The following is a 26,126-nucleotide window of genomic DNA, read 5'->3' as shown; positions in this document are numbered from 1 at the left end:
TCCGTGGTAGAGGCTATTGGCGTAATCAAGTTTGGACAGAACAAGGGAGATGGTTGCTTGGACTTTGTGTGTAAATCCCAAATGAGGGAAAATTCGTTGCAGTGTTTTTTTAGTGACAAAACTTGATCTTGCTAGTTTGTTCACTTGGGCATTCATCGACAGCTTGGAGTCCATGGACATTCCGATGTTTCTTACTTCCTTCGATACTTTAGGTGGTGATCCCAGTTCATCAGGCAAGGTGGCAAGCTGTCAAAATGTTTCCAATCGCCACATGTGAGTATTTCCGTTTTGGAAGCATTAAATTTGAGATGGCTCCAAGTCATCCACTGATCCACGGCTCTGAGACAACTGAAAATTGGGGATTTACCAATGTCTTTGGGGCATTCCAGTTGAAGGAGTATTTGAATGTCATCTGCATAGTTATAGCACCTGAGGTGACACTGATTGATCAGTTCCGGTAATGACTTCAAATAGATGTTGAAAAGCATGGGCAAGATGATAGAGCTTTGATGGCCCCCTGCTTTTGTGGAGTATGGTTTGGACGAGAAAGGTGGGGTATGGATGACATTAGTTCTGTTTCGAAGGTAGGATGCGATCCAGTCTAGAGCAGTTCCCTCTAAGCCGGTTTCATAGAGTCTTTGTTTCAGAGTGTCATGGTCAACCATGTCAAAGGCAGCCGAGAGGTCCATGAGGAGTAGCGCAGCAACCCCGTTGCGGTCTGACTCTGCTCCAATAGAAACAGTCCAGCCCAAAATGCCAGGCCTAGTCCACCATTCCTTGATTAAAGGCATCAGAAGAACCTACTGAGCCGTCTTAAAAGCTAAGTCCTTTGCAACATCCATGGAACATATGACCATTTTTATATGAAAGAATACAAAACATATTGAAGCCCTCTCCATTGATTTACCATTGCAGTTGATTTATCAATTAGTAGGTCCTCCCGAACATTATGCATCCATTTGCTTCTACTGGCTGGGCAACAAGATAATAATTAGCTTGGTAAACACATCCGGTCTTCCAGCAAGAAATTAGATGTATTCTGCAGCTTTTTAAATTTCAAATACAAGATCACTAACCATACACAGTAGCACGTAAATTCACAGGTCAGCTTGCATAATTTCCTTAATTCACCCCAAAACCGCCTTCGAACCCCAAACAAGTCTTCTCTACACCCTTTTCAAAATGCATTAATTGCAGTCCTCGAACGTCTGAGTATCCTCTACGGAGTAAGACGCCATCTACAAAGAAGCTTAAAATGCCATCAACAATGCTCCTCATTAGACAGTATGTTTAGATAAACTTTCTTAAGTTTAAGTTCATAACTTTTCAGAGACCTCTATTCTCTACTCCAGCACGTTTTTAAAAAGTTTGCTAAATAAAATATTTCACAATTTGTGTATTTTCCTTTATGTGTACTTGATTCAATTTTTTTTATGTTTTTAGGTTGGGTCTACAAACAGGGCAGTAGCCGTCAGCTTACAATGGGCCTATAACCCCATCCACTTCTTCCCATTTGTTGACTTTGTCACACTTGCTTCTTATTTGCTAGATCATGATGGGCTTTTCTGCTCCTTCATGTGTTGGTTGCTTCATCGCAACATGCATACATTACTTGTGTCCTTCCGCTGATTACTTTTCAAGCTTTTTTTCCTTTCTTTTTGTTGTTTTTTTTTTTTTTTTTTTTTTTTTAGAGTTCTCCCTGAGATCGCATGTGTTTTCCAGTGTTTTCCTTGTACTTCTCTCCCCAGCATGCCCCATCCCTCGTTTTTATGCTTCTACCCCACTCTCAACGCATTGCTTTCTCACCAGAATCTCTCTCACCAGCTCATGTTGCTCTTTCTCCACCCACACAATCTGTTGATCCCCTCCACCTGCAGCCAGTATTCTGCTTCCCACCCCTACATTCTGTTTTGCTTGCACCCCACACCCGTACCCCATGTCGCTTCTGACCCATCCTTCGTGTTGCTTCCACTTCACCTACATTGCTTTTCCTCCTTTGTTGCTTCCCCCACTCGCCAAAAAAGGAGAAAAGAAAATTTCATTTTTTTCCTTTTGGTAACTGTAAAGAACAAGCATTTGCAATGCAATAGGTCTCGCATTTACAGGAGTTTAAACTATTGGCATTGTAAATGACAATGCCTTTTATGTATGTTTTAAAAAACAAAAATAATAGGCCTTGTTTTGGTTTTTGAAACATAAATAAAGCGCATTGTTATTTACAATGCCAGTAGCTTAAACTCGCGTAAATGCAAGACCTATTGCATTGCACATGCTTGTTCCTTCTGCTAACAAGAAACATTAGCAGTTTGCTCTCAGCGCTTGAGCTCGAAGCTTCCCTTCTCTAGAAAATAATTATCCAGTGCATGTTTTTGTTTAGTTATGGTTTCACTGTCCTGTGATCCACCTCGCAGCTCGCTGATAAAACACGGAGTGTCAGTGAATGCAAGACTCCTTCACCATCTGTCTCCAGACTCATGCCTAATTAAGGCGCTTATTTTAATAAATACAGGAAAGAATGAAGAAGAAATCAAAGGAAATAACTAAAAGACCAGAGACTAGGAGAACGTAAGGAGGCAGAGCAGAGGAAGAAACACTACAGAGAGACTGCTGTCAGAGAGAGATTATAAAGTCAGATGACAGAACTCTGTGTGAATGCGCGCAACAAGAGGGAGGAGGGTATGAAATAAAGGGGGGTGAGTGGGATAAATAGAACATAGACAAGGATGGGGTTGCTGAAAAAGAACTACAACCCACAAACTTTACAACAGGGCACATAGATACTGCAAGATTTGTGCCAAGTCTGAGTACATATCGTATATAGACATTTCGTAACAAACTAACACATTTTCTGACCCACTGCAAAATATTTGATTTCCTTTGTCTGACCTTTACCAAACTTAGCATGAACATCATTATGTGTACAAACATGGCCTGGATAAGCTTGGCGTAGATTGGTTAAAAATAAAAACATAAAAGTTACTGAGTCTGTAAAATGTGGAAAAAACAAAGATATTGTCTGCATCCTTCAGGGTCAATGGCACTGTTCTCGCTAATGAATTTGTTGCTACATAAGAGGGGAATTACAAAGAAATCAGTTACACATATACATGGGCATGAATTAATTGGTACTTTGACGGAGGAAAGAGGAATCATGCGTGCAGTCTTTCTGAAATCGGTCATGTACTGGGCATGTAAGGATCATTTGTGTGTGTTTGACAGGTTATGTGGACGCTTGCTGAGAAGGGGGCAGACTACAAGCCACAGAAGGCTCCACAGAGAAGGAGGCAGGGAGCTGATACTGCCCCGGTGTTTTAGCTAAAGAGGAACAAAACTTCTTCATAAAGTAGTGTTTGAGAAAGCACCCTTGTCTATAAATGCTTTTAGATGCCTTACCTTGGAGTTTGCAGACAGAGGCCCTTGGCAGTCAGTGACTGAGCACGGTTTGTGATATTCAGCAATGCTCCCGTTGACGACAGTGTGTTGGCATACGCTTCACTCATGCCATTGCTTGGCAACAGTGGCGCATGGATTCTCATAAGACAAGCATTGGGCGCGCGGCGGTGACAGAGACGCGGCCGTGATCGTGCTAGAAGCAGCAGCTGTTTTTAAGCACACTCGTGCTTGTGGCACCATCCGCCTTGCGGGAGCGTGCAACAGCCAATTAATATGCGTGCCGCTGCTCACTCCAAAAAACAGCAAAACGACGGCTAAAGGTCCTCCTATGCAGCGCATGCGCGCTGCGTAGGCGAGACCTAAAAAAGAGCTGCATCATTTTGAAGACATGCAAGTGTGTGGTGCAGATGCCTAAAAAACTATGTGTCCTGCTACGTCAAAATCGTGATGCTCTTTTAATTCTTTATACCAAACAATGTCTCAATGTGGATTTCATTGTAAGGACCAGTTATGCAAAAGCAAACCATTAAATAGCTAACTTGTTGGAGGAATAAATCCACATAGGAAAGACACAGGGAGACAGAAGGTGTAGAGTTACATGTATTCAAGATTACTCAGAACATGATGGACATATTACATCATATGTACAGATCATATGGACAAGAAGCACTGCGTGACATTTACTGGCAATGTAACCAACAGAATACTGTGCACAAGTGCTCGTGAAAGTTGTGACGACGCAAGTGACACATGAAGTGGTATATACAGCGGTGAACAATGGGGCGCAACAGAGAGAACAATAGAACAATAAGTCTGACAAATTTAAGGCATCGAAACAATTAGTGCTAGAGATTTACAAGGAACAATAGATCGAATGCCCGTGGCAGAAGGGCGCCAAAATTAACGTTGTTGGAGACGACGGCGTTTCGGCCTGTAGAAATCTAGGCCATCATCAGGACTGGTTACATATACTTTAGGGCAGTGCTAAGGGTAAGAGAGAGACATATCTCAGGAAGAAACACTTTTATAATGGACCAGTAGAAGGAAGAAAGGAAAGATCAAAACATACACTGACGTGGTCGCAAGTGACTGAGCGGCGGTTGGAGACCAAAAATTCAAGAATAACTAACATGACACCCTGGGTAACGTAGGCAGTGCGGGTGGAAAACGCGCGAGTGAACACGACCAAGGTATGGAGAAAGGGAGGCCGGGGGGGGGGAGGGGGGGGGGGTGGGGGGGAAGGGGGTGGGGTGTGTACCATGGAAGGGGAAGGAGGACACAACGTAGGGCAAGGCGGAGACGCCTATGGGGAGACAAAGATGTTAAGTGAATCTGAGAGGAAAGGGGTGGTAAGGGTGATGTGCCAGAAGACGCAAACAAATGCCAAGGTGGAGACGCCTGTGAAGAGACGCAACGAAAGGGCCGAGTGAATCGGACAGACAAGGGGAGCACGGGACTCGCGGCCAACAAAAATGAAGGGCGCAGGGGAGGAGCGAGTGGTGCCAGCGATAGGGAGGGGAGGTGACCCGGGAGTAGAGGAAGGACAGGTAAGGCACGGGAGGGCAAGCATAGCGTGACCTGGCGAGAAGGGGAGGACTGAACTTACTTGAAACAGAACGGAGGAAGGAATCGACCAGTAGGGCACGACCTCAGGGGAGTACAGGAGGTCCGTGAGTGATCAATTAACTGGAGAGACGAGAAACGGGGAGGGGGAAAGAGATTGTTAAAAAATTGCAGAGTCCAGAAAGGAAGGTAGGGGACAGGGAGCAAGACTTACTGAATTGGGAGAGCGGACGAAACCCCGTCAATCGGTAATCTGAGGGAGAAGGGAGAAAAGGGTCAAAATCCTGGTCAAGTAAAAACCGGGTAGAAATAAAAGCCTAAAGTGCCAGAGGTACTCACAATTGGAAGGCGAATGAATCGGCCCCAGGGAATCCGTGGCGTGTCAACACCCGACTTGAATCAGGCAATGATTGAAGTGAAGGGAGCCCGGAGGGGAAGCAATGAGCGGCGTGAACGGGTCACGTGGGGGGACAATGAGCGAATCACACAGGGGAGGGTGAAAAATGCAACTAGAGCGTGTCCAAAGTGAAGCCGGAAGTTAGTACGGCAGTGTCTAAAGTGAGGGAACTGACGGGCGGGGCAATGATTAGCGCAAACAAGTCAGGTGGGGGCAAGGGGGCGAATCACAGCAGATAGTTGGCCAAGATAACTAGCCCGCGTCCAGTGCACAGTCGGAAGAGTGGTGAAAAAGGGAAAGGAGAAAAGAGACAAGGGACTGTAGATCCAAGTAGTATAAAGTCATGATCCAGTTGGGATCAAAGCCAACAATGGCAACTCACATGATAAATACAATTAAGAAAACGTTACCGATCTTAATACAATAAATCAAAAAATCTTAAGTACAATTTGATAGTACAAATTATTAGTAGAATAACTGCAGAAAGACAGGGAATGAAGGGAGAGGGGAGTTGGATAGAAAAGAGGGAAGAGGGGTGTTTAAAAGGAGAAACGACAATTATGGGTGACAACCCAAAAAATGACTGAGCAGATTATATGTTTGAGAAAGACAGAGTAAGCAGCAGACAACACACATAGAGTTATGCAAGTGTGGAGTTCCATTCGTCAAGAGAATTAAGGCCCTGCTCAATGGTATTAAAGCGAGCAATCCAACGGCATTCGCATCTGCTCAGAAGTCTTTGAATATTTCCGCCTCTCATTGGTATGGACGGTTTGTCAATTACCAGCCAGGTGAATTCGGACTCATTGTGATTTTTTTTCTTTAAAATGGGAGACCAGGGGTGCTGTCAAGATCCCACACCTGATGCGACTGCGATGCTGTAGGATGCGGTCCTTGACCATCTGGGTAGTTTGCCCAATGTAGAGTTTGTCACAAGGGCATTTTATTAGGTAGATCACGTTCTGAGACCTACAGTTGGTGAAAGAGTGTAGGTCAAATTTCAATCCATTATGAGCAAAAGTTTTGGTGTTGGTAGAGGAGGAGCATGCTGCGCACCTTTGGCATTTGTAGTGGCCCACCAACGGAGGTAGCTTCCATGAACTCCGAATAGATTCGGACATAGCCGGTGTTTGGGGCCAAGTGATAGCATGTACAAGATGGTCGGCTATGTTCTTTCCTCTGCGATAAGAAAATAGAGGGGGTTCATTGAAGATGGTGGGAGGAGCTAGAATGTTCCAGTGTGATTTGATAATCTTGGATAGTTTATTGCTGGAGGGCGAGAAAGTGGAGACAAACGGGATTCGGGTGTTTGATCTTTTTTCTTTGGGGGTAAGCAAGGTGTCACGATGGTTATACCATGCTCGTTTCCGTGCCCTAGTGACCAGTTTTTTGGGGTAGCCACGGGCCATGAGATTGGAGGTTAACACTTCAGCCTCCCTAAAGAAATCCCTGCGCCATTTGCAATTACGTCGAATCCGTAAGAATTGGCCAAACGGAAGACCATCGCGGAGACCTCGTGGATGGTGGCTGGAGTAGAGGAGTAAGGTATTACGCTCCGTAGGTTTCCTGTACAGTGATGTTCCAATTTTTCCATCTTCAACCCGAAGAGTGAGGTCTAGAAATGGGAGGTTATCTTCTTTTGGGTCAACTGTGAACTTCAGATGTTGTTGGCAATTGTGTAGCCAGTCAACAAATTGCAATAGAGAGATCTTGTCACCTGTCCAGATGAGCAAGATATCGTCTATATATCGACGCCAGAATGTGATGTTATTTCTGAAGGGGTTAAGGTCGGTGAGAAACAATGTACTTTCAAGGTGATGGACGTAAAGGATGGCAAAATTCGGAGCGAAACATGCGCCCATAGAGACTCCTTTGATCTGTAAATAATAAGTGTCTTTGTACAAGAAGTAGTTGTTCTCTAGAGCAATTTCCAGAAGGGACATCACAAAGTCAGTGGGTATCCTAGTAGGGGAAGGACGAGTGTTAAGGATGGTTCTTATGACATCAAGGCCTTCCCTGTGGGGTATATTGGTGTACAGGGATTCAATGTCCATACCCACCATCAAGTTGATTCCTGGTATGAAAGGGGTGTCTTCGATAAGATTAATCAAATCCATGCTGTCTCAGACAAAAGTGTCAGTAATAGGCACGAATTCTTTGAGGATGCTGTCGACGTATTTGCCAATGGGCTCCAGAATGGAGCCGCATCCAGACACTATAGGTCTGCCAGGGGGATTTTGTTGATTTGTATGTATCTTTGGCAAAACATAAAGTACTGGAGTACGTGGGTTACTATTGTTGAGAAACAAGGCCTCCTTATCAGAGATGATATTGTCCAATTTGGCCTGTTCAGTAAGGGTAAGTATTTTAGATCTTATTCCCGGTAAAGGGTCAGATGGGAGAGCGCGGTAATGTTCCACGTTATTGAGTTGGCGAAGTATTTCCATGTCATATTTGGTTTGGTATTGTATGACAATACCTCCCCCTTTGTCGGCGGGCTTAATGATTATATCCTTGTTCTTACTAAGAAGCTGAAGGGCCTGTTTTTCTGACAAGGATGGATTGTAGGGGACAAATTCATGTTGTTGTTGAATATTCTTCATCTCAAGTAAAATTCTTCTCTCAAAAGTGAGAACTTCGGAGGGCATTAATACTGATGGAGGATTGAAGGTAGATGGCAAATGAAAAGGAGAGCGTGTGTTGTGTTCACGTGAGGGTCTCTCCGAGAAGAATTGTCTGAGTCTGACAAAGGGGGAGGTATTGTCATACAAGACCAAACCAAATATGACATGGAAATAATTCGCCAACTCAATAACGTGGAACATTACCGCGCTCTCCCATCGGACCCTTTACCGGGAATAAGATCTAAAATACTTACCCTTACTGAACAGGCCAAATTGGACAATATCTCTGATAAGGAGGCCTTGTTTCTCAACAATAGTAACCCACGTACTCCAGTACTTTATGTATTGCCAAAGATACATAAAAATTAACAAAATCCCCCTGGCAGACCTATAGTGTCTGGATGCGGCTCCATTCTGGAGCCCATTGGCAAATACGTCGACAGCATCCTCAAAAAGAATTTGTGCCTATTACTGACACTTTTGTCCGAGACAGCATGGATTTGATTAATCTTATCGAAGACACCCCTTTCATACCAGGAATCAACTTGATGGTGGGTATGGACATTGAATCCCTGTACACCAATATACCCCACAGGGAAGGCCTTGATGTCATAAGAACCATCCTTAACACTCGTCCTTCCCCTACTAGGATACCCACTGACTTTGTGATGTCCCTTCTGGAAATTGCTCTAGAGAACAACTACTTCTTGTACAAAGACACTTATTATTTACAGATCAAAGGAGTCTCTATGGGCGCATGTTTCGCTCCGAATTTTGCCATCCTTTACGTCCATCACCTTGAAAGTACATTGTTTCTCACCGACCTTAACCCCTTCAGAAATAACATCACATTCTGGCGTCGATATATAGACGATATCTTGCTCATCTGGACAGGTGACAAGATCTCTCTATTGCAATTTGTTGACTGGCTACAAAATTGCCAACAACATCTGAAGTTCACAGTTGACCCAAAAGAAGATAACCTCCCATTTCTAGACCTCACTCTTCGGGTTGAAGATGGAAAAATTGGAACATCACTGTACAGGAAACCTACGGAGCGTAATACCTTACTCCTCTACTCCAGCCACCATCCACAAGGTCTCCGCGATGGTCTTCCGTTTGGATAATTCTCACAGATTCAACGCAATTGCAAATGGCGCAGGGATTTCTTTAGGGAGGCTGAAGTGTTAACATCCAAACTCGTGGCCCGTGGCTACCCCAAAAAACTGGTCACTAGGGCACGGAAACGAGCATGGTATAACCATCGTGACACCTTGCTTACCCCCAAAGAAAAAAGATCAAACACCCGAATCCCGTTTGTCTTCACTTTCTCGCCCTCCAACAATAAACTATCCGAGATTATCAAATCACACTGGAACATTCTAGCTCCTCTCACCATCTTCAATGAACCCCCTCTATTTTCTTATCGCAGAGGAAAGAACATAGCCAACCATCTTGTACATGCTATTACTTGGCCCCAAACACCGGTTATGTCAGAATCTATTCAGAGTTTGTGGAAGCTACCTCCGTTGGTGGGCCACTACAAATGCCAAAGGTGCGCAGCATGCTCCTCCACTACCAACACCAAAACTTTTGCTCATAATGGATTGAAATTTGACCTACACTCTTTCACCAACTGTAGGTCTCAGAACGTGATCTACCTAATAAAATGCCCTTGTGACAAACTCTACATTGGGCAAACTACCCAGATGGTCAAGGACCGCATCCTACAGCATCGCAGTCGCATCAGGTGTGGGATCTTGACAGCACCCCTGGTCTCCCATTTTAAAGAAAAAAATCACAATGAGTCCGAATTCACCTGGCTGGTAATTGACAAACCGTCCATACCAATGAGAGGCGGAAATATTCAAAGACTTCTGAGCAGATGCGAATGCCGTTGGATTGCTCGCTTTAATACCATTGAGCAGGGCCGTAATTCTCTTGACGAATGGAACTCCACACTTGCATAACTCTATGTGTGTTGTCTGCTGCTTACTCTGTCTTTCTCAAACATATAATCTGCTCAGTCATTTTTTGGGTTGTCACCCATAATTGTCGTTTCTCCTTTAAACAACCCTCTTCCCTCTTTTCTATCCAACTCCCCCCCTCCCTTCATTGCCTGTCTTTCTGCAGTTATTCTACTAATAATTTGTACTATCAAATTGTACTTAAGATTTTTTGATTTATTGTATTAATAAGATCGGTAACGTTTTCTTAATTGTATTTATCATGTGAGTTGCCATTCTTGGCTTTGATCCCAACTGGATCATGACTTTATACTACTTGGATCTACAGTCCCTTGTCTCTTTTCTCCTTTCCCTTTTTCACCACTCTTCCGACTGTGCACTGGACGCGGGCTAGTTATCTTGGCCAACTATCTGCCGTGATTCGCCCCCTTGCCCCCACCTGACTTGTTCGCGCTAATCATTGCCCCGCCCGTCAGTTCCCTCACTTTAGACACTGCCGTACTCACTTCCGGCTTCACTTTGGACGCGCTCTAGTTGCATTTTTCACCCTCCCCTGTGTGATTCGCTCATTGTCCCCCACGTGACCCGTTCACGCCGCTCATTGCTTCCCCTCCGGGCTCCCTTCACTTCAATCATTGCCTGATTCAAGTCGGGTGTTGACACGCCACGGATTTCCTGGGGCCGATTCATTCGCCTTCCAATTGTGAGTACCTCTGGCACTTTAGGCTTTTATTTCTACCCGGTTTTTACTTGACCAGGATTTTGACCCTTTCCTCCCTTCTCCCTCAGATTACCGATTGACGGGGTTCCGTCCGCTCTCCCAATTCAGTAAGTCTTGCTCCCTGTCCCCTACCTTCCTTTCTGGACTCTGCAATTTTTTAACAATCTCTTTCCCCCTCCCCCTTTCTCGTCTCTCCAGTTAATTAATCACTCACGGACCTCCTGTACTCCCCTGAGGTCGTGCCCTACTAGTCGATTCCTTCCTCCGTTCTGGTTCAAGTAAGTTCAGTCCTCCCCTTCTCGCCAGGTCACGCTATGCTTGCCCTCCCGTGCCTTACCTGTCCTTCCTCTACTCCCGGGTCACCTCCCCTCCCTATCGCTGGCACCACTCGCTCCTCCCCTGCGCCCTTCATTTTTGTTGGCCGCGAGTCCTGTGCTCCCCTTGTCTGTCCGATTCACTCGGCCCTTTCGTTGCGTCTCTTCACAGGCGTCTCCACCTTGGCATTTGTTTGCGTCTTCTGGCACATCACCCTTACCACCCCTTTCCTCTCAGATTCACTTAACATCTTTGTCTCCCCATAGGCGTCTCCGCCTTGCCCTACGTTGTGTCCTCCTTCCCCTTCCATGGTACACCCCCCCGCCCCAACCCCACCCCCCCCCCCCCCGGCCTCCCTTTCTCCATACCTTGGTCGTGTTCACTCACGCGTTTTCAGCCCGCACTGCCTACGTTACCTAGGGTGTCATGTTAGTTATTGTTGAATTTTCGGCCGCCAACCGCCGCTCACAGTCACTTGCGACCACGTCAGTGTATGTTTTGATCTTTCCATTCTTCCTTCTACTGGTCCATTATAAAAGTGTTTCTTCCTGAGATATGTCTCTCTTACCCTTAGCACTGCCCTAAAGTATATTTAACCAGTCCTGATGATGGCCTAGATTTCTACAGGCCGAAACGCCGTCGACTCCAACAGCGTTAATTTTGGCGCCCTTCTGCCACGGGCATTCGATCTATTGTTCCTTGTAAATCTCTAGCACCAATTGTTTCGATGCCCTAAATTTGTCAGACTTATTGTTCTATTGTTCTCTCTGTTACGCCCCATTGTTCACCGCTGTATATACCACTTCATGTGTCACTTGCGCCGTCACAACTTTCACGAGCACTTGTGCACAGTATTCTGTTGGTTACATTGCCAGTAAATGTCACGCAGTGCTTCTTGTCCATATGATCTGTACATATGATGTAATATGTCCATCATGTTCTGAGTAATCTTGAATACATGTAACTCTACACCTTCTGTCTCCCTGTGTCTTTCCTATGTGGATTTATTCCTCCAACAAGTTCGCTATTTAATGGTTTGCTTTTGCATAACTGGTCCTTACAATGAAATCAGCATTGAGACATTGTTGTTTGGTATAATGTACAGCCCCAGTCTCGCTGTGGTTTATGGGCTACCTTCTGTGGTCTGATACTGCCTTTTAATTCTTTAGTCATGCTGCACAGCGTCAGGGTGTTGTGCCACATGGCTGAAGACCACTGGCAAAACCAATATGTCCCAACAGAGAGACCTATTGGTTTTGCAAATGCTTAAAGTTGGTTGTATGACGGAACAATGCATTCCATTGCAACGCATGCCTTTACCACACATGCCTTACAATGCGAATGCCTTTACCACGCATAACTTTTAACACACATTTTCTAACAACAAATATGCCTTTACCTTGCATGCTTTTCCAATGAATTTCGTTGTAAAATCATGAATGATAAAGGCATATGCGTGGTATAGGTTCTCCCAGACCCCTGCGCCGAGACCTTAAACGGGTCCCCTTTCTGATTACTAGCCCTTTTTTTTTTTTTTTTTTTTTTTACAAATACCCGGCCCCTGCCCTCGGGTTTAAAAGCAGATCCCAGCTTCAGCCCTTCGCAATAATAACACCAGTCCCCTGCCCTAAAACGGGACCCCTGCATGACCCATCCCTTAGCCCTTTTTAAAAAATACCCCAAGCCCTAAAACCGTACTCCCTGCCCCATGCCCAATCACCCTTACCTCACTGACAACGACAAGGCATCTCTTCAGGAGAGGCGCACGTCGTGAAGAGGGGTCTCTCGGTTTCCTCCAACAACACGCATAGCCTTAGTCACTCTGGCAGCTTTACCACGCAATTGGCCTTACCACACGCCGGCACCTTTAACACATATGCCCTAACCACCACTACCATGCACATGCCCTTAACATGCATACCTTTACAATGTTAATTCATTGGAAATACATGCGTGGTAAAGGCATATGCATTGTAAAAAAAAAAAAAAAGTGTGGTAAAGGTGTATTTGATGGAACGCATGTTTGGTTAAGGCATGCGTGGTTAAGGCATTCGTGGTAACAGCCACGTTGTAATGGCGGTTTCCCCTTGAGGTACATCGCATGCAATTACTTTGTTGCCTTTTACACGCATTTTTTAGAGCGCGTGTTTTTACTGCGAAAATGCATTTAAAACACATGCCAATATCACGCATTGTTTTAAAATTTTAAAACAATGTCTTTGTGGGGGAGACCCCCCCACCAACTTACCCTAAATGCGTTGTATTGGCATACGTTTTAAATGCATATTCGCGGTAAAAATATCCGCGCTAAAAATGCGTTGCAAAGGCTTAACGAGGTAAAAACCTCGTTGCAAAGGCGGTTTCCCCATCCCGCCTACAATAAGTATCTGGCATCATCACATGCAGCGACGATCACAGAAGGCATCAAGCACTTTACAATTATCTTCGTATGAAATGCACAATTTTCCCTGATTTTCAAAACTCTGCCACTTACAGTGTTTCGAACATTTGTGAGCTGGACAAACATTTGTACTATCCAAACCATCAACAAAACCTACATTTAAAAAAAAAAAAAAAAAGAGTGGCCAATGAGGATTCAGTTTTATTACCAAATGGAACATTAAAACAGGGAAGATTACAAGAACTCTAGGAAATACATTACTATTTATCACAGTGACCTTACTGTGGGGCCCGGAGGGCGAGAGGTCAGCACCTTCCGAACTAGGTAATGAATGAGTCACATACAATGGACTGAATTTACTAATGATGATTGCTGAAATGTGCTTATCATCTCTATTATATATTAAGTTGTCAGGAGTTTACATAACAAATATCTGAATGTTTATGTATAGAGTAACTAGTATAAATGAATAAACTGGAACAATACTTCCTAGTATTGAATATACTGTTGTAGTGTGTACACACAGGCCACCTTTGTGGGTCGGCATTCATTTATATCACATCCATAGCGGAGCGATGTGCACAAGAGCTTTCTTAAATGTGTTGTGAAGTGGAAATTATGGGTATTGGAATCTGCTTCAATGTTGCCTGTTTGATGGTATTCATAAAGCGGTCTCCACAAAGCACTGGGGTTGTTTTTTGCGGATAGCAAGTATTTGCCATCTCTTTGAAAGTTAAAGTGTCTCTTAAAAGACATAAAAATATGTATTCCTTCAGAATACAATTTTAAAATTGTTTTTCTACAGGTTTACATTCACATCTTCCATCCTAGCACAAAAAAATTCCACCTGATATATCCGTAAAAACTTGCATGAAAAATGGTCCTCGACTAAAACTTTTTCTTTCACTCATTTATTTTAAAAGCCAGGCTTTTTACTTTAAATTAATCTCTAGTCACTACAGTTTGCCTTGGTTGGTCACTCAGGTACCGCCAAGACGCCTTATTGGTATTCGAGCACTTTATAAAACTACTACACAACATAACTCTTCTTCCCTTCCACATGCCTCTTGTGTATATAGTGTACTCTAAATAACATGCCTGTCTTAATCTCTCTTTCATTGAAACCATATCCCCTGCAACCTAACAATATCTGTTCATTCCATCAACAATTTGCTCACATACCCCTCTAATGACCACATCCAAGGCATTAATGTACTACAAAGAAAGTGGAGAAAATGCACTGAATGGTTTCTTTGAGAGCACGAGACTAATCCCAATAACCAATGGTTTTACCACTACCTTTAGGCTCCCAGATAGTGTGTTACTCGCTGTAAATCACTTACACCACTCGTCAGTAGTACAATGTAACCAACAAGCACGATGTGGTGCCCTAGCTAACCCGTGACCAATTAAGAGTTCACTTTGCTACTCCTGCACAGTCCGTCAACAATAATGTTCAGACATCGGGTTTAGTGACCCATATTACTTCTCAGAGTTTACTGTTTCCACCACGCTGGGAGACCCAGAAGAAAATCCCACACATTATTATTCTCAGCAGCTTCTCTAAAGAAAAAGTTATTTTAAAAACTTGAGCTCTTTAAAACCACAAACTGAGATGTGGTTGACCTCTGTCCCGTAGTACGTTTACTTTGGATAGCGAACGTAAAAAAAAAAACACACACATTCCTACCTGGTCTAGAAATCTGACAGCCATTTTGAAAGTCCTGCAGCCAGGTGAAAAAATACTCGGATTTCTCCCATAGAATCATGGGGTGTTGATTTACAGATGCGGCCCCCGGCTCTCCAGGTCTGTTCTGTACCCACGCCTGGAGTTTACATCACACGCACAGGACTTTCATCTGGAAACTTTCCCAGATTTCCGTTCAAAGATTTCTTTGTTGAAGAACGCAGTCCACAGGAAAGTGTGGCGTTCGACGCATTTTGCAACATAAAGTACAGCAGTACAGAACAGCAAAACACGTGCCTCGCACCGTTCTCTCCAGTGCACTGAACGCTGTAAGAAGGCCGGCCCAGCCCACCTACACACAAGAGGGCGCCCCATACCTAACAACTCAGTAACCTGATCAGCAAGACTCCAGAGGTATGAAAGCAGCTAGGATTGCTGTTTGCAGTAAACAAAAGATGGATGGACCCACCTTGTAGGTCGCTTGAAAAACCCGTGAAATTGCATAATCACTATTCATCAGGCGCGCAACACCCATTGGACTCACAGGGCTTCAGCCCCCCCCGTCGTGTGTGGCAGCCCGGGATGAGACACCTTCCCGGGCAAAAAAGCAGCCGCACCCGAGCACTTCACAGGTCTTTAAAAGACCATTTGCATGTTAATGAGGCCTTGCTGTTGTTTCACCCCTTCTAAGAGCCCCTGCAGCTCCACTCTGCCTATTGCTTAAAGTTCAGCCCCCCCCCGAAATTTTTGCTCAGCCCCCCCGAAATTTTTGCTCAGCCCCCCCCCCCCCCGAAATTTGGCTCTAGTTGCGCCTCTGCTATTCATCAATCACCCGTCGAATTCATTGAAAAGAATTGTTTCAGTCCAAGAAAATCTGAAAAAAGTGTAAATAAACCGACTAAAAAGCAATTCGAAAAAGGCTTGCATGTGCACCAGCGCCGGGATACCTAATTGAGGTCGCTGAGTGACTGCGAAATTATCTTAATTCTTCATTAATTCATTTAATCCGTGTGTATATAAATATTCTAAAGTAAACAGGTTCACTTGTTCCAGCGCTCTGACGTAACCATGAAGAAAGGGTGTAGATAGCGCAGTATAAAATTCTACATAAACAAGAAGATTGTTAATTTGAAAGGCACGTCTGGAAATATTTAAATTAAACACACAATTCGCGTTATGTAATGTAATCTGCGCTTGCAAATACTGCAGGTTTCAACCATTTGTATAGCGTCTTACAAATTAGGGTATCGTTTAAGTACAGGTCTGGGACTGACCCTAGGTATGGCGGTCTAGTGTCCTTGAGTCTGGTGACCGATCACCAACCCGTATAGTTTCCAGTGGTTTACTGGTTAATGACAAGTAAACATACATGGTGATATGCTATTAACCATTAACAATCTAAAGAGCTAGCAAGAGACGAGCAACAATCAACAGTGCAACAAACTAACCATAAACTGAAAAGCACAGCCCACTTCAGCTAACTTGCAGTCCTTGTACTTCATATTTAATACCTTATATTAACATGACGCATTCTCTTAGTAGTCATCAGGTGGCTTGTCGAAGGAGCACAGAACTAGATGCTAGCTAGCCTACGGAATCGCCAAATACAGGTTAACTCTTACAAAAAAGTAGGGGAATATAGAATAATGAAGCAGAAACAACAAGAGACTACGGAGTTTGTGCAGTACAGCACCTGCGTATTTAATTCGATGACTAGATTAGAACGAGCCTGTACTCCACCCAGTCCCTAGGCATCTTTTAGGACATATCTATAACCATGCATTAAGAGCCGTTCGGATCCTGGAGGAAGAGTACATTGGGGACAGGGGAAAAGGAGGAGGTTTAATGTACTCTCTTTAAAAGGCACTTTTTTTGTAAATATTGCTATAATTACCATTATAACTGATGTTGAAAGAAAAATATATCACCTAAGGAAACAAAGGAGTCCGAAGACTTGAGACTAGAAAGAAAACCCTGAGCTTTCCCGTGCAACTCTACATATCCCCTGAACCTAGACCACCACCCCCGTCGGTCATTAGTGCGGCTTGCATGCTGTACATAAACTGCCTCCAGATAAACAATCAAATTGCCCCTGTTCAGTTTCCACTTTGTACGTGTCCGAACCACCACCTATGGCTATCCTTTGGGCAGATCTGGAGAAGAGACCCAGAAAAATGGTTATGTCACACAACACCAATGTAAGTAGCCTTGCAGCACACGAAGGCTCATCAAGGGGAGGGCAGCATCAAGAAACACGGAGGGTGATTAGAAGTTGCTAGACACTAGCCAAAACCTTGGAAAGCTGTGCTAAGGTGCAGGTGAGCCAATTCATAAAATAAAACTCTCTCGTCAACAAGTTCCAAACCCGGGTTCAGGGCTGGTCCGAGAGCAGAAACAGACATTCTGAAAATAACCAATGATGCACTCAGAATCTTGGGTAATAGGGACTCATGGCTTCTTATTCGCCATGATCTCTCAACGGCTTTCAATACCGTCAACCATGAAATCCAATTCCACGCCCTAAAATATCACCCGGGTTTTGGAGGAAAAGAACTAAACTGTTCCGCATCTTACCTAGAGAATTGCTCACGCCTGGTGAAAGTGAGGTATGCCCTGTCATACACTGTAGTTGTCTCTTGTGGTGTCCCACAAGGATCTGTGCTAGGCTCCACTGTTTAATCTCTATATTGACCTGCTAGGCACTCTCAAAGGGCTTTGGTGTACCCTTTCATCAATAAGCCGATGACACCCAACTTTACTCAACATTTTTGGTGAGCATCTTCTATATAAATGTTTTCATCACAGACCCAGTCTCTTGCACATTACTCCCCTAGTAGATTTTATTATTTGATGTGTCGTCTTGCTCTCTCCTCTTATATTCTAAATTATCTCCATGATTCCAATACATATTCCCGGCTATTACTTAAAAAAAAATTGATACTAGCTTAACAACATTTTTATGGAAAGGCAACCCCCCACGTATAGCTCTGTCTTCTTTAAAAAAGGATAGACCTAATTGAGGTTTCCTGATTTTAAAACTCATCACTCTGCTTTCTCCCCAAAACAAACTGCTTGTTGGCTCTCTATGGAGCTCCCTACACATCCTTCATTATGGTCAGAAATAGAGAAATTTCTTATTGCCCCTTTGGAATTTCTGGAAGTCCTTGCTTTTACTACTAACATTTCATCTTTACGTTCTCCTATCGTTTCCCACTCTCGTAAACTCTTGATTCCTCTTACCATCATCATATTCCTCAACTAACTCCCATCAACAACAACCCAGTTGGCATAATAAATCATTTATGAATCCATAATCGCTCTATATACTGGAAAAATTGGTGCTCTAAAGGCTTACGTTGGATATCTCAGCTTCTACTTGATGATCAACCCCTCTCTTTTTCTGATCTCCAAACTAAATTTTCTTTACCAGCGTTTTATAGATTGCAATAATATCTTCTATGTTCCTCTCCCAATTAATATCTCCTTACTTTACCAAGATCTTCTAACTTTCCTGAAAATTACAAAAATCTATCTTCAATATTGAACACTTCCCCCTCTGCGTCCACTATATACAAATCTTTACAAATGCTCCCAGACAGACTCAAATCTAAGATTGAATTGGCTTGGGAGAAGGATTTATTACGAAGTTGGCCAATCACTACATGGGACAAATTATGGTCTAAACTTCACAAAACATCCATGGCAACTACGAATACCACACAAACCTTTACTTTATTTATCAACGGGTGCTATTTTCTCCAGTGATTCTAGATCTTTCTCACCAGATGTGTCCTCTACTTATTGGTCCTGCTCTTGTCCTTCTGCCGACTTAAAGCACATGTTGTTTGAGTGTCCTCCAATCCACCAATTTTGGCAGTTGGTCTGGTCGCAAATTAAGACAATTTTCAAAGTTCAGGTCCCTTGTTCCTTAACAAATGTATTCCTAGGCACTCTATCACCCCAATGCCCCCCGTCACCACGGAGTTTTAAACTTTTAGATTTATTGTTAGCTATTGCTTTTTATTTAATAACCTCAAATTGGAAGCAGGCAGATAAAGTCACTTTCAGATCCTGGTGGAACGCGGTCTGTTTTGATCGACTAGACACTGATTATGTCTCCCCTATACCTCCAGCAATTAAGAGATTTTTTTTATGGCTCCCATTAACAACATATTTCTTTTTCTGCCTCTTCTAATGTTAAAATTACGTACATATCAGATGATGTGATAGGTAGATATTCAAATTGGCAATGCAAACACCAAATTGAAATAATGGGTTGAAGGTAATTAATGCTCTTAAGTAGATTTATATTTTATAGCTACATATTTGCTGAAATGATTATTAAAGAGATCGCAGGAAACTTCAAGTATTTCATCATCACTGACACCTCAGATGCTACAAGCGAGTACTACTTCCCACATCACAACCTTGAGCCTGGGCAGCGCATGCGCTGCTCAGCGAGGCATGCTGTATTAGAGTATGGACTTGAAGCTCCGACCAGTCTTTGCCCATATTTTTCATTGGCTTGTGTCAGTCCTTTGTAAATGCTGGCTTCTTATAGGCTGGTTAGTCCAGCCTTGTCTTCATTTGTAACCTCCCATGAGTACCAGCTCTTTTACTTCTGTTGCTACACAGTACGTCTTATTTAGTCTGACAGCGCAATTTTCTTTAATGAGTTTCTCCTACTGCAGGCACGACATGCTTTCCTGCAACATTCTGCTCTCCATGCACGCTTTCACTTTCCAAGCAGCCCGGAACAATGGAGTCCCCTTCTTTGAAATGCAATAGGTCTAGCATTTACAAGAGTTTGCGGTATTGGCATTGTAAGTGACAGTGCCTTTTATTTATATGTTAATTATCAAAACAGATCAATAAAAGGCATTGTCATTTACAATGCCAACAGCTTAAATTCTCGCAAATGCGAGACCGATTGCATTGCAAATGCTTGTTTCTACATGTAACCACTGAGAAAATTGTAGGTTTAAAGGGATAATGTAGTCTTCCTTCTACAATTCGTGTCTACGATAAAATATTTGCTAACAAATGCATTAGTTGTTTAGTTTGGACAGAGCTTAATTATTGAAAGAGTATTGGTTCCCGAAGCGCTGCTCAGATGCCTACAGCCAGTGCAATTAAACATCGACCGACGTGCAAAATGTCAAGACTGGTAGACTTGAACCCACTTAAAACCTCTTTAATACACTCCCTGACCCTATATAACTCTTGTAGGTGTCAGCATTCTCCCTATGGGACGGTTTTCCAGTCTTTCTCAGTCTGAGTATTTCAGATGTGCGTTTTTCGCTCTCTTGTGCTCACTAAGTATCTGATGCCGGAAAATCAGTACTGGTCCCCCAAAATAAGTGTCAGTGGCCACCACTGGCAACCATCGCCTCAAATTAAGCATTGGCTGATGAGGGCTGTCAGCCCGAAACCGGTCCCAGGATGCTGGTTTCCGGTCCAGGGAAGACATGGCTTGGCAGTTCGGGCCAGACTGTTCCGATTAGGCACAGGGTCAAGCCTGATTTGCATATAGCTGTGTCTGAAATGGGGTGGCAAAGTGAGCTAAAGAATGATGTTGGATTCAACCCAGATCTGTGACTGGGGGTGAGTGTTTGAAAAGTTTCAGCACTCCGTCCATCATCTCTTTGTGTTTGCACAGACTAGATAAAGCAGACCGTGTAACAACACAAGTAAAAAGTCAAATTTTCATGGGCGGTTACAAATGCGGACAAGGCCGTACCAAGGAGGGACTACTAGCCTATTCATGAATCAAATGCAACAATTTAGAAAGGACAGTAACAGGAGCCAATTGAAAATATGGGCGGAGCTTCTGGTCCCTACCTGAATACAGCATGCCTCGCAGAGCAGCGCATGCGCTGCCCAGGCTCAACCTAAAAAGAAATAAAATATTTATGAGACGGGCTAAGGAGAGATGAGGGGTACCATTGCAGAGTGGTGGAGAGGAAATCTGCAGAGAAGGTGGTTAGTGGGGGGGGGGGCAGAGGGGGGGGGGGGGTGCCAACAAAGATTGTCACACATTGTGCCACCAGTATTAAAGGTGTCCCTGTGTAGGAGATTAGGATTTTGTGAAGTTTCGATATTCCTTTCTAGCTTATGCCATCTATGATTAATATTGCCCCCAAAGGGTTACATTCCAAGTGTTATGAGTATTTTGATTATGGAGGATAACTTTATTAAAGACAAAAATATCAGCTTTACCAAAACAGTCCCCCCAATAGGGTTTCGGACGCTCAAAGCTCTATCTAAGCACAGTAGGGGTTTATTTCTCAATATAGATACTCCTAATAGCCACTCTAAAAAGATACTGCATTTCCTGTAGATGATGGAGGATTTTTCATTTCAAAGCTGGCTGGGCTTCTCAAAATCGTATTCGATGTCCACAGTATTTTCCCCACCTCTGGTATTTTCAACGGCTGTCTTAGGAAATCTGCAGGGACATGATCTCCCAAAGTTTGTCAATGTGCCTTACAGGTAGCATTCTGTTATGTCATGTGCACTCACAAACATTTTCCCACGGGCCAAAAAGTTTGGTCAGTGATATGACGAGGGCCCCATTGATGCCAGCCAGGGTGGCGGTCAGGGGCTTGAGGGAGAGGGGAGGGGGGAGTTGGAGGCAATATGGGTGTAGGGGAAGCACAGCAAATACATCTAGTGGCTGAATTGCACAATGTGAAACTAGAAAACACGGGCTTAATCCTGGCTCTCCCACTTAATCAAATTGTGTGATCCTCGACAATTGTTTTATTTCACTTTCCTTCCTCTTTTTCATTATCACGTATAAGAAGACATTGAAATACTTGCGCTTTACAAAACCTTCTCATGTTTGATTTAATAAAACTATTATGTTCTTCATGTATAATAGGGACCCAGGTAACCCAAAGAGTGCACATAACTCACATCCCTCTTTGTTCACTACTGGCATTGTTGTCTAGGTGAGAGGAAGAATTATGTTTTCTAAATTTATGTTTGAAAACTATCACTTTAAAAATATCTGATGTACTAAGGTGAACAGGTTAAGCATGTTAATGAAGTTCACTTTGAATTTTAAAGAGAAGCCTTTAAAATAAAAAGTGTTCCTGAAAGTCAAGTGGCGCAGGACACCTTAGTTACTTCCTTTCTTTAACTTCAATTAACCTTTAAATAAATGCTTGCTCATTTACTTAACATCTCCTTGATGTTAGTGTTGAATCGAGTAAACAGCAGCCCAGTGTTGCTGTTGAGGAGCGGAGCGCATGTAAAAGGGGGAGGAGGGGGGGGGGGGGGGGGGGGACAGATGCGGCCCCGGGCTATACTTTGAGTATCACTGTGCTATGTGAATCCACTTTCTCGGACTGGGAACGCAAACCGGCCCTGGCAATTGAGTCGGGCCGACCGCGGGGGCCGTGGAAACTCTGCAGCTAATTTTGTTAAAGGGGCCGATATTGCTACAAAACCAGTCCCCACCGACAGGCCACCGGGGAAACGCCCAGCGCCCGCTAGTCAGTCCGGCCCTGGACATGTTTGGCTAAGAGCGATGATTTCACATCCTTCAAGAGAACGAACAGAGCAAAAAACATTGTTTATAGACTATTTCAGGGTAGGCATCATGCATTTTCACGACACCACAGATGCATTTCAAGGCCCGAGGAGGGAAAATCGTTATCTCAAACTTGCACGTTATTTATTTTTAATTTCTATATAAAAAAAAATCTTGCACAATGAAGGAAAATGGTTTATCTGCACTGCACACTGGGTACTGCCCATTGTTTTAGTGAAACGGAAGATGAGGTCGGTGCCTTATTAATCAGTCTATGTCAATGCCACACATTGATGTGTAATTTAATAAAATAAACAGCAATGTACGACTAATGAAGAAATAAGTTCCCCTGTAGCAACTTGATAACTGAAAAAAGTTGCGTTTCTCTAACTGATTATTCATCTACAGAAAACCAGATAGTCACCAGAACACACCGATCTGGAAGAGCTTTGCATTACACTATAAACAGGTTATCTGGAAATTGTACAATAAGTATAAAAGAATGCAACACAATACATTCATCTTCCAGCCCCAGCTTCCTACAGAGTGAGAGAGCTCAGCTATAGGTTACTTACTGGAAACAGAAAACACTGTGCATAACTGCCGAGCTAGGAGCAGCTACTGTGTGCGCTTCTGACTGCGTTTTTCAAAGGGCCAAAAATTCTGACGATTCAAAAAAGATCAACAGTAACTCATCCGAGGAACTGCTACATTGCAACACAAAGTAGTTGTGTTGCAATGTCAGTTTACAGGAGACACTAGCGGCTGCAGAATAACAAGCATTCACAAAGCCAATTAGCTTTTGGGTTTTGTAAATTTCTTGTTTAAACGTTATTGCAGAAGCTGTTGGGACCTTATCAATCTAAAAAAAAAAAGAAAAAAAGAAAAATTTGCTAACAGCAAGTATTTTTTGGGGTCTCAAACCGCACGCATTACCATTGTAGCCTGTAGCTCTTGGGGGAAATACTTTTTGTGTGGCTGTGCTCCTAGTTAAAGTTAGAATGCCATTACTAGCAGTGAAGTAAGCCTAAGGCTGAAGTGGGTGGACCATTTGCTCCATGTTGTATGCAGCAATGGGCAAAAAGCAATCATTGGCAAAGCCAACAGGTCTCGCCTATGGGCGATGGGAGGCCATGTGAAAAATATTAAATAATAAAACCTATCTGATGCCGCCGGCCGTCTCCAGCGTCACAGCGCTCCTGCTGGCCTCTTCCTGGTCCCAGCAGCCCCTGGGACAGACTCCCATCTAATCCCCGTGCTGCAGAGCAGCGCATGGATTGGCCTGAGCTGGCAGGAAAGACGCTCCTTTCAGGTCATGGAGTCTGTGGGGTTTCTCCAGTCCTGAATGCAGCCAGCTGGGAGAAACCTAAGTGCACATGTGTGTTTTGGTCAGTCTGAGATGGCCGGCCACACACACATGCGTACTTAGGGAGTGCACAAAAGCACTTCTCCTCCCACCTCCCATGCCCCGCCCCTCCATGCACAAGCTGGCTCAGAGCCGGCAAACGAAAAATAAAACAATGCTGGAGCATGGTTTTACTTTTCGTTTGCTGGCTCTGCGTCAGGCAGTGGGGCAACGCTCCTCCATCATTGCGGAGGGGCCGACACCGTCTGCTGTGCAGCAAAGCTAAAAGTCAGAAAAATGCACTATGACGTGATCAATGTTAGCACATCATTGAACTTTTGTTTCTTACGGCGGGTGGTGGTGGGCAACATGAACAATGGGAAGAAGGGTGGAAGGGAGAGGGGGAACCAGCAACATGGACAACGAGAGGGTAAAAAAAAGCACCATGACCCATCCAGCACTGGATGCATCCAATCGTTTTGGGTTTTTTTCTTATGGAGGGTAGGAAGTGGGAGGAAAGAAGCAACAGAGACAACTTAAGAGGCAACACAGAAAACTTAAGAGAATGTGAGGGCGAGAGTTAAGAAGCAACAGGACCAAGGGGAGGGCGGGAGGGAAGAAGCAACAGGGGAGGGCGGGAGGGAAGAAGCAACAGGGGAGGGCGGGAGGGAAGAAGCAACAGGGGAGGGCGGGAGGGAAGAAGCAACAGGACCAAGGGGAGGGCGGGAGGGAAGAAGCAACAGGACCAAGGGGAGGGCGGGAGGGAAGAAGCAACAGGACCAAGGGGAGGGCGGGAGGGAAGAAGCAACAGGACCAAGGGGAGGGCGGGAGGGAAGAAGCAACAGGACCAAGGGGAGGGCGGGAGGGAAGAAGCAACAGGACCAAGGGGAGGGCGGGAGGGAAGAAGCAACCGGACCAAGGGGAGGGCGGGAGGGAAGAAGCAACCGGACCAAGGGGAGGGCGGGAGGGAAGAAGCAACACGGACAACGAGAGGGATAGAAGCAACACGGACAACGGGAGGGAAGAAGCAACCCAGACAACGGGAAGTTGGGAGAGAAGAAGCAACCCGACCAACGGGAGGGTGGGAGGGAAGAAGCAACCAGACCAAAGGGAGGGTGGGAGGGAAGAAGCAACCAGACCAAAGGGAGGGTGGGAGGGAAGAAGCAACCAGACCAAAGGGAGGGTGGGAGGGAAGAAGCAACCAGACCAAAGGGAGGGTGGGAGGGAAGAAGCAACCAGACCAAAGGGAGGGTGGGAGGGAAGAAGCAACCAGACCAAAGGGAGGGTGGGAGGGAAGAAGCAACCAGACCAAAGGGAGGGTGGGAGGGAAGAAGCAACCAGACCAAAGGGAGGGTGGGAGGGAAGAAGCAACCAGACCAAAGGGAGGGTGGGAGGGAAGAAGCAACCAGACCAAAGGGAGGGTGGGAGGGAAGAAGCAACCAGACCAAAGGGAGGGTGGGAGGGAAGAAGCAACCAGACCAAAGGGAGGGTGGGAGGGAAGAAGCAACCAGACCAAAGGGAGGGTGGGAGGGAAGAAGCAACCAGACCAAAGGGAGGGTGGGAGGGAAGAAGCAACCAGACCAAAGGGAGGGTGGGAGGGAAGAAGCAACCAGACCAAAGGGAGGGATAGAAGCAACGGGCTAGAAGCAACACGGACAACGAGAGGGATAGAAGCAACACGGACAACGAGAGGGATAGAAGCAACCCGGACAACGGGAGGTTGGGAGAGAAGAAGCAACCCAGACAATGGGAGGTTGGGAGAGAAGAAGCAACTCTGACAACGGGAGGGTGGGATAGAAGAAGCAACACGGACAAAATAAGAAGCAACCCGTACAACGGAAGGATGGGAGGGATAAAAGCAACCCGTACAACGGGAGGGTGGGAGGGATAGAAGCAACGCGGACAACGGGAGGGTGGGGGGGGGGGATAGAAGCAACGCGGACAACGGGAGGGTGGGAGGGATAGAAGCAACACGGATAACGGGAGGGATAGAAGCAACACGGACAACGGGAGGGTGGGAGGGATAGAAGCAACTCGGACAACTTAGAAGCAACACGGACATCGGTAGGGTTGGAGGTATAGAAGCAACACGGACAACAAGAAGCAACACGGACAAAGGGAGGGTGGGAGGTAAGAAGCAACACGACCAACGGGAGGGTGGGAGGTAAGAAGCAAC

General features: G+C 44.7%; 1 protein-coding gene across 4 annotated transcripts in view; it reads right to left on the bottom strand.

The window, feature by feature from the left end:
* TJP2 (tight junction protein 2) overlaps positions 1-26,126 on the bottom strand; it is a 533,564-nt gene that overhangs the window by 343,855 nt on the left and 163,583 nt on the right. The window contains exon 1 of one of the 4 annotated variants that reach the window (XM_085632997.1): positions 15,072-15,307. The exons of the other annotated variants lie outside the window; for them this stretch is intronic. Within the exon in view, the coding sequence (XP_085489123.1) occupies positions 15,072-15,095 (24 nt within the window). The 5' untranslated portion in view covers positions 15,096-15,307. Of the gene's footprint in view, positions 1-15,071; positions 15,308-26,126 lie in introns of those variants that run through there. 4 annotated transcript variants of the gene reach the window in all.

This window comes from Triturus cristatus, chromosome 2_1, assembly GCF_964204655.1.
Source record: "Triturus cristatus chromosome 2_1, aTriCri1.1, whole genome shotgun sequence".
Lineage (NCBI taxonomy): Eukaryota > Metazoa > Chordata > Amphibia > Caudata > Salamandridae > Triturus > Triturus cristatus.
This window is presented reverse-complemented; position numbering and strand designations above follow the sequence as displayed.